General features: G+C 41.9%; 1 protein-coding gene across 4 annotated transcripts in view; it reads left to right on the forward strand.

The window, feature by feature from the left end:
- The window catches only part of sdk2b (sidekick cell adhesion molecule 2b), a 272687-nt gene that overhangs the window by 185267 nt on the left and 73005 nt on the right, over window positions 1-14415 (forward strand). For all 4 annotated transcript variants that reach the window (XM_038735898.1, XM_038735900.1, XM_038735899.1 and 1 more), the window contains exon 2: window positions 13511-13670. In XM_038735898.1, the coding sequence (XP_038591826.1) occupies window positions 13511-13670 (160 nt within the window). The remainder of the gene's footprint in view (window positions 1-13510; window positions 13671-14415) is intronic.

The raw sequence follows: 14415 nt of genomic DNA on the forward strand, positions 1-14415 counted from the left end.
AGTTTGATGTTATGGTGGATAGATTGCTTGGCTGGAATGACCAAGAGTTCAGTCTTAGAGAGGTTTTGTTGAGGGTGGTAAGCCTTCATCCATGCAGATATGTCCGAGAGACAGTCTGTGATCCACGCCGAGACGGTAGGGTCATCTGGTGGGAAGGATAGGTAGAGTTGCGCATCGTCAGCGTAGCAGTGGTAAGAAAAGCCGTGCGAGCGAATGAACGGCCCCAGTGAGGTGGTGTAAACTGAGAAGAGAAGAAGCCCTAGCACTGAGACTTGGGGTACCCCTGTGGAGAGGCAGTGGGAGGAGGATAATTGTCCTTGCCACAAAACATTGTAGGAACACCCCAAAAGGTAGGATTCGAACCACAGGAGTGCTTTACTCGAGATGCCCATTGTTGAGAGTACGGATAGGAGGATCATGTGATTGACTGTGTCAAAGGCAGCTGATAGGTCAAGCAGGATAAGAACCAAGGATTGGACTGCAGCTTTAGCTGACCTTCGGGCTTATGTTACAGACAAAAGAGCCGTTTCAGTAGAGTGGCCACTCTTAAAACCAGACTGATATGGATCTAGGAGGTCATTCCGTGAGAGGAATTCTGAGAGCTGTTTGAAGACTGTCTGTTTGATAGTTTTGGATAGAAATGGTAGAAGAGAAACTGGGTGATAGTTCTCAACTTGAGTTGGGTCGAGTGAGGGCTTTTTAAGCAAGGGTGTAACCAGAGCCCTTTTGAAAGTGGTCAGGGAGGTTCCTGAAGTCAGAGAAGTATTTATCACATAAGTGACTGCCGGGACCACAGTAGGAGATTTGGCTTGGAGGAGATTTGTAGGAATCGGGCCAGTGGGCATGTAGTGGGACGGCTAGGGGCAGGAGTTCTGATACTTCGTTTTCCGTGAGAGGAGTAAACGAGGAGAGTGAAGTGCCATTGACCTGGGAGGGCAGAGGAACAGATGTAGTAGGACTGCTACATATTAGCCTTGGTGTTGAGCCTTTTGTGCCATTTCCCAAGGGAGATGGAGGGAGACATGTATAAAGACTGCTACATGATAGGTTTTCCTGTGCCGTGTTTTCTGTGCCGTGTTCAGTGGGAGCTGACCGGGGCGGGAATAGAATGGTTGATTTTGAGAGATTTAGAGAATTGGCTAGTTGTAGCCGCCACTTTGCCTGTGAAGAAGGCAGCAAAGGTATCAGCAGACAAGTTTGTGGGTGGTGGAGGTGGATTTAGTAGCATTTTAAAAGTGGAAAATAATTTCCTTGAGTCAGTGGCACTGCTAATTCTGTCATTATAGAATGCAGTTTTGGCAGCACTGATGCTTTTTGAGAAGGAGGATAGGAGCAGTTGGTAGCCCTTAAGGTCGGCAGGGTGTTTGGTTTTTCGCCATTTTCTTTCAGCGGCTCTGAGATCAATACGGAGCCCACGGATGGTATCAGTTAGCCATGGATGGGACTGGTTTGGGCGGGCAGGCTTATAGAGGGGCAACTCTTTGGCATCTTATAGATAGAGGGCAACGGCTATCCAGGCACGAGCTTGTGTAGAGCAAAGAGATTGTGCAGCATCATTGACCTCGAGTGAGGAAAATGTGCTGAGGGAAGGTAGAGCGGATGCTACCACTGAGGTAAAGTGAGTGGGAGACAGGTACAGAGGTTGCGGCGGTGTGAGACAAACGGTGCTGGAACAATGGGCTGGTCCTGTTGGCATACCGTGAAATGAATGAAAAGCAGCTTTGTGGGTCAGGGGGCTGAGAACCCATGACTGAATCCGAGACAGGAAGTCTGTTGAGTTTTTCCAGGTGAATGTTCATGTCTTCGAGGACAAGTAACGGATGCTCATGATCTGGGATTGAAGACAGCAGTGTGTCTAGCTCGTCCACAAAGTTACCCACTTGTCCTGGTGGACAGAAGATGACAATCGCAGAGAGCTTTACCGGAGCGGACACCAAGACAGCATGATATTCGAAGGAGGCATATTGATTACTACAAACCACTGCCATAGTTGATTACGAAATTGTATTACTGGATATGAAGCACTAATCTTAATAACTTTGTTTCAACATTAGGTATTCCATCCTTTGAACTTTTATGTGGAAAGCCATTTGAGTCAGACAGCTGGAGTTGTCTGTGCAGTATATATCAAACACCCTTTGCAACAAGGCAATGCCCACTCTGCCTGCTCTTCTTCTGCTGGTGCAACACCGCTGCATCCACCATTAGGCACTGATTAAAGGGTAACTACGGTATCTTTTAACCTGGACCTTATTTTCCCATGTTTTTGTGTCTGTGTGACTAATTGGGATGACAGTTTTTGAAATTGGTCCAGTATTGAGCAATCACACTGCAGCGAGCAGGAGCGAAACAGAGCTTCAACGCAATCCTTGCGGATAATTGCGCCCCGTCAAATTATGTCCACTGAAGTGCTTGTTTTTGCCACTAAAAAAGCTCAGATTATTGTGTGTCTGACAGATTGTCTGAAATTGTGGGTCTGATATACCTTTTTTTGAAGAGTTTTTAACTAGAAACAGTCGCCATATTGCTCTCATCCAAGCCACCAGACTCCCTTGACGATGAATAGTTATTTTACTTCACAAAATACAGGAGTTGCTTGTCTACCTCTTCCTCGGTCGGTTGTTGTTTTTGTTTGTTTGTGTTATTGTGTGACTTTGGTGTTTTAAAGCGTTGAAAACAACAAAGTCACACAATGACATAAACTAACCGATCGAGGCAGCAGTACACTAGAGAGGTAATACTACTTTTTTTTGTCAAGGGAGTCTGGTGGATTTCACAGGGGAATAGCTATTTGGCATCTCTTCAAATTGTGTTGTATTTGCGGAGAGTATGCACCAATAATATTGGCTTCCGATAATAATAAATTCCGTTCCATGTCATTTGACTGACTGAAATTCTTATTATTGGTGACGCGTGAGAAATGTGTTATTTTGTGTCATCATCACATGAGCAACACTCTTCAGTTTATTCTCACATTGAACTATAAACTTAGCTCGATAAGCAGTGGTGCACATATGGGCAATTATGAAGTTCAACTGACACGCTGGCAAACACCTTGTTTACAACACCTGTGTGTGTATATGTGTGTCTGTGTGTGTATGTGCTTGCGTGCATGTCCGCTGACTCCAGTCGCTGTAGTCTACGGAGGAAGTGAAGGATAGGAAAAGTAGGCACCTCTTTTCTCTTCCTCTGTCTATGATTCCCCTGCTGTAACCTGCCCATACATTATTGAGCACTGAAGAACATTGTTCCACAGCGTTAATTTTTCAGCAGGCCAGGGGTGGACTGCAGAAACACCCCATCCCTGAGCCGTGGGTTAGTCAGGTCACTGATGCACACTGTTTCGTATAGTTGTGTGTGTGTCGACTGCGTGTTTGTTCATTTATTTCCTCTGACTGCACTTAGGTTCTTATACAGCACTGTTTGTATCTAAGCAAGAGTCTAAGTCTTTCATAACACCATATAGTAAAGCCTAACATTCCTCTTACAGTTTTACTATTTTAAAATTACCAAGTATTTACTTTACCTGATGTAAAAATATCTTCTGACATGAATTTAATATAAATCTAACAGTGCATTTAATTTTGAATAGAAGATAGGGGTTTAAATCCTGCCTGTTTTAGTGTACAAGGACCTCAGTGGAGCATAGCAAAGGATATCTGCAGCGATGTTTCCTGCAGGATTTTCAGCCATATGATCCTGACACATGAGATGCTCCTCAGCTTTATTGTGTCCCATAATACTGAATTGATTTGCCTCCATAAACATAATAGCATAATATGCTCAGTGTACTGTGCTCCACACTCCAGTACTAAGGAGATTTTTCTTTCTGGATCTTGTGGGAAATTAAACCAGACACACACACACATTTCTTAACACATGCGCACACAAATTTGCGTGTGGAAGAAAGGCAATTACACAAAAGTAACAGCAATGGAGAACCATGTATCTGAATAAATTAAATCTTATTTTCTTTCATTTTTATACTACATAATCTTTCCCACACCTGTGTATTAAAACTTTTTTCTTTGTGTACCTCTGTTTCACAGCATTAGCTGCTTAGTCTAGCTTTGCAAGTCATTATTGGAGGTGGGGAAAGGATTGCTGTAGGGTAAGTGATAAAGGTAAGCATGCAAGCTGAGGGCTTAGCCTGTCGTTGCTAAAGGTTAGCTCATAGATTTATGACTGCCGTCCCTCTTTGCCCAGGCTGTTTAAAGAGGTAGACACTTTTAATGTTTGAGCTACTCTGATTGATTGTGGTCAGACACTGCTGTCTTATCCCTACACCTGAGGAGATGAGAACAAAGTAGAGGATAGAAATATGATGTCAACGACAAGAATGGAAATATCAACACCATGGCAAGATCATATCTAATGTATGTTGGATGTGGCATGTATTACAAGCTGAAATATCACCATTTCAAATCTTATACCAAAAAATTAATAAATACGAATGGCAAATGAATAAAAAATACTCAGTAATGAACATCTGACCTCTGCCGGGTCATCATCTCCTGCCCACTGAGAGTCAGTCTCCATGACAGAGCAGGGGTCTTTGGACCTGCAGCACTGGAAGACTTGCAAGAGTACAGAGTGGCTGGCAGCATGGCCTCATGGGAAATGCAGTGCTGCAGGCGAGGAGGAGGAGGCGTCACTGAGCCATGAATGGAACAAAAAAGGCCATCAGTAATATGCATGGAGACGTGCCAAATGCTGTGTGCTAGGACAAGATATGTATTTGGGCACATGGATGTGTATGCATGCGTTACAATGTGTGTGAACAGAATAGTGAACAGCTGATTGGTTCTGTATAATATGTGTGCCATATATGTGTGTCCTGTGCATGGACACAGGCTAGTGGAAATCAGCAGCTGGCCGTGGTTTGAGTGTCTCATAGGGATGAGTAACATATCAGTCAGCACAAACACACACACATGTCTGCCAAACCACTCTTACACACACACACATACAGATGCACACACAAACTCTACCGTTCTGTGCTGATATACATACACTAGCACATTTTGGAGCGCCTCCATTTTCAGTCCTGCATACACACAGATGCACACACGAACATACTCAGCAAGAGGGCCAGACCAGTGTGCTAAATAAAGACAGACAGTAGAACAGATTTTCACACCCAGCGGGGCCATTAGCAGCTCAGTTAGACCACCAGCAAACCTCCATCCTCATCACCATCACAAACACACACATCCAGACACCTGCCATCAAAAAATTACACATACGCACAAAGCATGTAGACATTAACAAATCACATGTAGATCCAAACAGACATCCACATACATATAAACACTCATTCAAATCCAAACACATTCATTACACATTAAGGGTAAATGTCTAGTTGGCTGTGGCTGCCAACACCATTGAGTAAGTTTTGATAAAGTGTAAAAAGTATAATCATACACCGGTGTGCGTGTGTTTGTTTGTCTGTATGTGTGGGGCCCCTAGGCTGCAGCTGAAATATGTATGCTGTGTCTGGGAGCACCGGGCCCCTGAGGATTGAGCTAGGAGGGAGGTTGCTACTCATGGCTGCCACCAAAGCACCACCGCTTTCTGGGAACTGGAAAGTAGCCTGTGTCTGCATCAACTGCCTGACTTATCTATGAAAAATCAGCCATATGGTTTGCATTAGGCTCACTAAAGCTCAGAAAACTGTCATCTGCCGAGCTGGCGAGTGTTTATATTGAGAAGAACCTAGGTGCATTTATATGAAAATTATAAGAGGATATGTCCATGATAATGGACAAGATACACTGGTGAAATTATTTCAGCATGCCTACTATTCAGCCTGCATTACCTTCATTCCAATGTGTTTTTGTGCATCATGAAAGGAAATCCAGAGATGATCCTAAGTAAAACAACCTTTGTCCGAGGTCATAGTACATTATCATGCAAAAATACCATAAATCAGTCATCTAAAATGAATCACCATAAGTCCGAAAGCAACACTGAACATATGAAAGTGAAGATTTCATGGTTCAAATGCTGTAGTAACATGATTGAAGTATAGTTTGCTTAATTATTTTCATTTAAACATGTTCCAAGCTTCTTGTGTGCAGTCTTTGAAAAATATGTATATATATATATATTTCCATTATGTGTGATAGTAGAGCCTAAAGATGGTGATGATGATGGTGGTAAGAAGAATTTAAAGGGTTGTTTAGATCTTTTTAAGCTGAGTATTTGGAGGAAAATAGAAGAAATGTCCCCTACTATAGCTCTTGTTATTTTAGAAATGAATTCTCCAAGTTCTTCTCAATTATGAATTCTCACCCCAGGGCAGGCATTTGTACCTGGCACTGTTCTCATTAATGAGAGAGCTGATTTAATTGACTGTGTGCTTCAGACTGGGTTGTGAGCGGCTGTCTGACACACTAACCTGCACGTACACACACACACACAGACACATACTAACATGCCCCAGCTTTGAGTCGACCTGGGCCGTGGCTCCAGGGAGCATCCTCTGGCATGAGCTGTGCTTTATGCAAATGAGGGGCCCCTATCACACAATAATTGCTTTGTATTGCACAGAAAGCACACAGTCGCATTGTGGAAGCTTAAGTAGGGTTGGGTTTGATTTTGTGTTCACATGAATTGGAAGTGCATAAGAATTAATTGGTCACTGTGGGTGTGACTGCTTTTCATGTCATGGCAGTGGCATAGGTGACAGGTGATACAGTATGTTACCTAAGCCTCATTTACCAATGGTTATTTGTAGTTTACAGTATGCGCTGCAGTTATGTGATGGTCAAATCTGCAATGGTTGGTATGTGTCTATAGGAGATTAAATTCTCAATTTCCCATCTCCTTCTGATACCCTCAATCATGATTCCCTCAGAAGTGTAGTCAACTTCATGTTAGACATTAAAACTCCTTCTGGTTGTGTGACAAGAATAATTCCCTGGGAATAAAAATGACTGAAGTTTCAGAAAAGATGATTTCATACTTGTTGCATGTTATTACAGTATTTCATTTTTAGGACAAATAGTTTATTGTTGTTGCAGTTATGTAGCTAATAGCTAGTACGTTTAAAGGGTATGTATCCAGTGATGCAAAAGGCTGATCTGTCGTCTGTGTGGGTTAATTGTGCGTCAATCTGCTGGTAATGCCTCATGGCTACAGTAGGGGGGGGATTTAATGTAACTGCCATGTAAAAATCACTCTGAACTTTAAATACATGTTGTTAATAATTTGTACTACTTCATTTTTGTTCATTACAAAAAAAAGTGTGCATTTTGACTTGTACATTGTTGAGCGTTACTGGCTAACTTGGTCGCATGTAAGCTAGCTAAAGCCGCTTTTCGACCAAAAGTACTGGACTTTTAAGTCCCCAGATCTCTTTTCAAGGAACTAAAAAGGTTCCTTCAGCCTACTGTTGTGTGTGTTTCCACTGTGGTCTAAAGACCTGCAAAGATTAGGCAAATTAACCAGCTCATGTAGGCTATTGCCCTATATGCCATACAAAGCGATGCACAAGCATCATTATTTGTAACCACTATCCATGAGCAAAATTTATAAATGAACTTCAGATTTGATTGGAATATAATGAAAAACTATAGGCTTTGCTTGACCATGAAAAACAGACCATGCCTTACTGTGTTAGGAGTGTGGTTTTGTGTTCATGTCTTTCATGTTTAAGTACGTTGTTGGTTCTGTGTTTCTCTGTGTAGTCTTGTTTAGTTAGTTCTTAGTCCTGTGATTATTATTATTAATCTGCATCTTTAAGTTACTTAGTATCTGTCTTGTCTCGTATCTTAGTTCCAAGTTCCAAGTTCTGTGTCTTAGTTTTTCGTCCTGTACATCAGTTCATGTCAAGTGTTCAAGTGTTTACTCCTGGTCTGTGTTTTTCTTTGGTTGTTATTTTGCCCCATGTCTGCCTGTTAAGTGTTCCGTCTGTTCCCTCAGTTATCTCTATGTCTGCCTGTGTCTCGTCAGCCTCATGTCCCTCACCTGTGTGTCTCCTCCCAGCTCGGTAACCCTGTGTGTATATATTGTTTGTTTGTTTACCTCAGTCTTGGTCCGGTCATTGTAGTGTGTAGACGCTCTGTCCCATGTTGCTGTGTGTTGTCCTGCCAGCCAGCGTTACTAGTCGTGTCACGCTGTTTCCCCGGATTTGGATTTCTGTTGGATCACCTGTTTATTTGGACTCTGTTATTTTGGATTATGGTATCCGCCACTCCGTTGTCAGTGTGCTTGCTTTTGTTTGTTGGAATTAAACCTTCTTTGAACTGCACTTGCTTGCTCTGTGTCCTGCGTTTGGGTCCAACCTGCTCAACCACCACAACACCCTGACATACTGTTGTGTACACATTCTGTGTCCTCCGGGCCATAATGTCCCCATGATTACTACCCGCGCATGTAATCACACTCTGGACAGTACGGTGCACGCAGCTTTTGCAGACATATTTCATGCACCCGCGGCAGACAGTGTGCGTTTTGCTGTCCTTCTTCGGATGGGATATCTGACACCTCTTCCTCTTGCTGGCTTCCAGTGCTGATACCCCACGTGAGGCTGTAGCCACGTGACGGTTCGGGAATTGATGATCATGTGGCTGATTGTCTTCTGCTTATGCTCTGCGTGCGGCTGGCGCGGTAGGAAGTTGTTGTTGTCCTCGGTGATCCGGACTCGCGAACTGTTCTGACCAGCGCAGTGGAGTCTTCGGTTACAAGCGTGTTACCCAGCTGCTCAAGGTACAACCTCCTCTTGTTCCAATTTCCGGGCAGCCACCCCGGGTTAATCTCCCTAATATCGCATTGTACGCGGACACGTTGAGGATGTTGTGGAAGACTACCAAGGTCCAGCGTGCGGTCATCTTCCTGTAGCTGTACATGGTGATCACCTTGTCCAGGTTATCCACGCGGCCTTTGATACTACTGTATCGTAGTACGAGCTCGAGCTTCCTGTCGCGGAGATCGCTGATCATTCCCACAGGGCTGTCCGTGCGTTGGGACTGCGTAGGCGGAGGCAGCGTGCTCATCAGCAGCACGTTCTTATTGTTCTTGGGCACATAAGAGACTAGAGAGGTGGTGCCCATGAAGGCGAACTTTGAAGAAACAATGCTATGCCCTTGGTGACGAGCAACGCAGGCGAAGGCTCGGGTTTGTTATTTCTGACTGTTCCAAACATGGTCAGGTTCCTCTTGAGGAGCTGCTGTCCGAGCTTGTAGGAAGTGAAGAAGTTGCCGCAGGTTATGTTGCGGGGACCGGGCAGTCCCTCAGTCAGGTCGAGCACGACCTGACCGATGAAAAGTTGTGCTATCTGTGAGTTTTCGTCAATCGGGGTGTCCGCGGCGTGGCGTCAAAGATCAACTCTTTGCCATGACACAGGAAGTTGTTGTAACTTCAGTGTATATGCTCACATCTGAACAAAACTTTACGTGCTTGAGAACTGTTCCGCCCTGAACACATCTACGTGCCAATACATTTATAGTCATAGCGCCAAGTGCTATGTAGCGCCACAAAGGGGACACAGGAAATGACATATAACACCTTCATGCAGCGTGCGAAGCGCGTAGCAAATTCACAGCCGTACCGGCAGAGCTCTGGAGGAACTCACTGCGTTTCCACCAGAGGGACCAGGGTCTAAATGTAGTTCCAGGATCTTTATAGTGTTCCTAGTTCTGGGGTATAGTTCCTTTGGTCGAAACTCAGTTTAAGTTACTGGAGACCTCTCGCGTCACAGAGTGTTTTATATGTTGCTGGCATTAAGCTAGTTATTAGTGCACTTGTTGTAAGATGTAATGTTTTATGTTGTGTTTTATCACTGTACGAGGTCTGTTCATGTGTCTGCTATGCTATGCTCCACTATGTTCACCAGCAAGCTGAAAGAAGCTAAAAAGCTCTGCAGAGCTGAGGGACACTGCTTTGTTTTGTGATAATTCTCCATGGGTTCATCACTGGTTGTATAGTCATTTGACTGGTGCTCCCAGGGACCTATATTCACCAGCCCAATACCCTCATAATATGACTACCTTTCAAAGGGTTTTATGTTCTTAGTAATGTTTTTTTCATATGTCAAATGTTCAGTGGATCAGTGTGTTGAATAAAATGTTTCCCTGGGTCAGTATGTTGAAATTACATAAATACACTTGCTCAAAACTTGACACAAGGCTCGTCCAACTCAGAACAGAAGAACAACAGAACAAGAAGGAATGGTACAACATTATTTCACAAGTTTACTTGTGACTTATTTTGATTGTATGAGTCTCCTCTTTCAAACAATAATTTGAAATTGAAATTATATTATGATATTATTAAATATGTGTAACTAGCTAGGAAGACCGATGTAAAGTGTGTCTCACGTGTTCTATTAAGGGAACAGAGCTGGACAATATGGAAACACAGGACCCTTGGAATATATGGATTTGACCCATTGTTGTTTTTATTATTATTAGTAGTATTTTTTCCAGTGTTTTCACTTTTATAGAATAAGTAATTAATTTATTAATGAAAAAAATAATTGGCATATTAATCATTAATGAAAATATTCATTAGTTGCAGCCTTAAGCCATTATGTTAGTGCATGTCCCCAAAATGTTTTTCTCCTACTGCATGTGATCCACGGTTAGATATCACTGATGAGCTCTCATGAATTTCCTAATGAGAGGGACTACTGGAGATACTCATCAGTGATCAATGTTTGCTTTGGCCTCACACCTTCCTGTGGGTGAGTGAGTATCTGTGTATAGATGCTACGGTATGCCTGCTTGACACATTTTGTTTGCATTCCCTTCTCTCCCTCTCACTGCATCGCTGTCTGTCTTTTTCCACTCTTTCCCTGCCACCCTCTTTCTTCTGCCTCCACGCTTATTCTGTTTTATCTCTCCATCGTAGATAAAAGCAAAGCGTACATCGCTGGGGAACAATTAGTCTCGGCCATCTCAAATCACAATTTCACATCTCAATCACCCTCATTTTTGCAGCCTATCTTTTTCTGTACCAGGCATGAAATTAACCCACACTGTTTTGGGAGATGCCCAGGCACTCCAACTCTAAAGGAACCCCAGTCTTTTACATGTTATCTCTATTTTACATCTGTTAAGCCCTATGTCTGCCATACTGCTCTCTCATATATCATTTCCAGTCATTAATTTCTCATATCACTTAACCTAAGTTTTGTTTTTTCTTCTGGTCCATTGTGTATTCTTTCTTTGCACTGACGGAGACTTCACTTCGCAGTGTGACTTTCTGATTAGCTGTGTATGTATTTTGGCTCTGCTTTTTATGCTTTATGCTGTGTGGAGACTTTCTTCATGTTTGTCGAGCTTAAAGGATCAGATTTTAACAGAACACACCGCAGTTAGGATGGCAAGGGGCACAATTTCAAACTTGAAAATGCTAGGTAGTGAGTTGAATCTGACAGATCAATACTGCGTGGTGCTTTATTGAGTCTCCTCTGTCTTCTTGGTTTTGTTATAAATATTTATCCATGACAGCCTACTGGCGGGCACCGCACTCAGGTTCTCAAAAGTCAGACCAAAGTGCTGTTTATAAATATGCATCAAGAAGGTGCTAGAATTTACGAATATTAATTATCAACTTATGAAGATTGTTCATACACTTTTGAAATGCAAACAAGTAATGTTTATATGCTTGTAATTTCTCTTGATTTTCCTCATTATGTGGACAGTGTTTTATATCTCTGCGTTTCTGTTTTGTAAATGCAAAAGAATTTCTGCTTTTGAGTTTGACATATTTTTCCTCAACCTAACTTAAAATAACATTTAAATCCTCAATACGTAGTATAACTATACAGTCAGCTCCCTGGCTTATTAAAAACGCCTACCTAAAACAAACACTGTTTTATACAATAAATCCAACCTTCATGAAGGTTATGATGTTCAGTTTTATTGTAATTGTTTTAGATAGGTGTTGATTCAACTTTATGGTCATTCTGGAGGCTGTAGTCAGTGGTGCTGTTGAACTGTATTACATTATACTGAGAGATGTTACTGAGAGATGTTAACCCTCAATGAGGGTAGATTAAATATTACAGAACAAACAGAATAAAAAAGAATGTATTAGTTGATGACTAATATGTTTAAATTAGAGCATTTATAACTGGAAATTAGGATGATTTACCACGTTGTGTTACCACCATGATAAGATACTATGCATACTATGCGTATATTAGTAGTGTAACCTCAAAAGAAATCTTTTCATCAAATTAAGTGTATACTTTCAGAAACCTCAGTGGTAAATCTGAATCTGTGAGTGAACATGAAAAGCTTGTAAATCATCTTTGGTCTCTCACTCTATTTTACTTCCATCCCCTATTTTCTTCCTTATTCCTCCTCTTATCAGTCTACCTCCAGTGGATTTGTCGAGGCAAAATTGAAGAACAAAATATCAGCACTATAGATCATTTTGACAGTTTAATTTCAAAGCCTGATTATCAGTCAATTTGATAATTATATTATTCAACCATCCAATTAATGTGTTCTATATTTACAATGATTATGAAGTAAGCTCTCCATTTTTGCGTCATTTATCAAGGGTGAGATATTAGAACCACAAGGGACCTTGACAGTTTGTGTGTGAGGCTTCATGATTGAGACATAAAAATCAGTGTGTCTGTTGCCATGTTCAGTATGTGCATCACCCTGTGAAGCGGTTCTTACTGGTCTTCCTCAATCCATTCCTTCACACTCAACAGAGCGTGTTCAAGAAACACAGAAAGAGTGAAAGACAAAGCGAAACGGAGTGGAGGCAAACGAATGGTGAAAAGATTTCATGCCTCCTCCTCAGCCTTACCTTTTCTCCTGTCTGCTCTGTCTAGCTTGGAGGAAAGTGGTATGCTGTGCCAATGAGTTACTGACACACAATATGTTGAGCAGGAGCTGCAGGAGAAATCCTTCATGACTTGATGCCTCTGCTTCCTCTTCCCTGTTAGCTAGACATCACTGACACTCCCAGAGCAAGTTAAGATCACCCAACACAAGCAAAAGTGCCTCACATGAGATTAGGGAACTCCAAATGGGACACGTTCAAAAGGGGTTTTCCATCTGGAGTGTGGCAGCTTGGTGTTTACATGCCAGTGATAATCAAACACAGCAGAGTTTGCTTTCTCTTAGGTGAGATCCTAGCATCTGACCATCTACAATCTGTTACAGTCAGATAAATACAAGCATCAATTGCAGTTGCCTCTTTGTTGAAGTCTTCCCATTCAAATGTTTTTTTTTTTCAGTAGTTTGACAACTAGATGTCTGTTCCTCATCTATGTCTACTTATCAGGAGGAAAGATAAGTTCACATAAAATAAATTAGCTTTTCTCTCCCTTATCCATAAAGCTTACGCTTATTCATTCTTTTAGTCTTTATTTCCATGTGCACTTTTGTGCCTTCAGGTTCATGGATGTGTGTTGGATTTAAGAGTGGGCGTTCTTTATTCGGATGCTTTTGAGGTATTTTCAGTTGGCTTGGTTTAGCAGCAAGATGTCTCATTAAAAAATGCAAAAGTTAAATTCCAAACTGCTCTTTATTCTTTGCAGATGATGTGCCTCCCTACTTCAAGACAGAGCCGGTGCGTAGCCAACTCCATCTGGAACGTAACAGGCTGGTTCTCACCTGTATGGCTGAGGGAAGCTGGCCACTGGAGTTCAAATGGATCCACAACAGGACAGAGCTGACCCGCTTCTCACTGGAGTACAGGTAAGGACAAAAACTGGATTAAGAAAGAGGAGAGAATAAAAAGTGAAAGGGATGTATAGACCAGGCAAGCATCGAGTCATCAAGTGCCAATGCCGCACTCACTTTTGCGGGAAAGAATTACATTTCACATAACAAGAGAAACAGGAAAATGCAGAAAACTGTTGCAGCTACGCAGGTTGTAGAACAAAGAAGAATGTGAATCACTGGCTGTGTGGTAAATAGCAAAATGATGCTGGTGACTGACGATAGAACAAAGGTTTGTTTAACACAGAATGAATGCAAACAAGCTTGTCAAAATTGTAATCCAAACACACGTCAAATTGCATCTATAGGATCTTCGGTTTTCTATTCTATGTTACAAAGTACCCGTATGTGTCGGTCTGTTCTAATACTGATATGGGACATGAAATTTAATTTGGTCAGAAAGCTGCCAAATTTGCACCAGTACAATTACAAAGCCAAAATGCAGTATGCATATTTGTATTTAAAATGTTGCTCATACCAGTATCTCTCTTTTTGACATTTTAGACTAAACTAGCTAAAATTCTTGCCAAACTGCGGCATAGCAATTACTGCAATCTGACTTTATTATGGCCTGAATGTGCAGAGACAAATAAGTCTTTAATGTTCATGCAGCATTTTTTATTAAGATTTGAACTTGATTTGAAATATACAAACAAATCCTCGAGGTAAAACTAGCTGGTGAGGTAGCCTTAGCTAAAGCAAAATTGTCTCACATTTTCCT

The sequence above is a fragment of the Micropterus salmoides genome, unplaced genomic scaffold (assembly GCF_014851395.1).
Source record: "Micropterus salmoides isolate LMB-PRFRI ecotype aquatic unplaced genomic scaffold, ASM1485139v1 Ms_hic_scaffold_21, whole genome shotgun sequence".
NCBI classification, from domain to species: domain Eukaryota; kingdom Metazoa; phylum Chordata; class Actinopteri; order Centrarchiformes; family Centrarchidae; genus Micropterus; species Micropterus salmoides.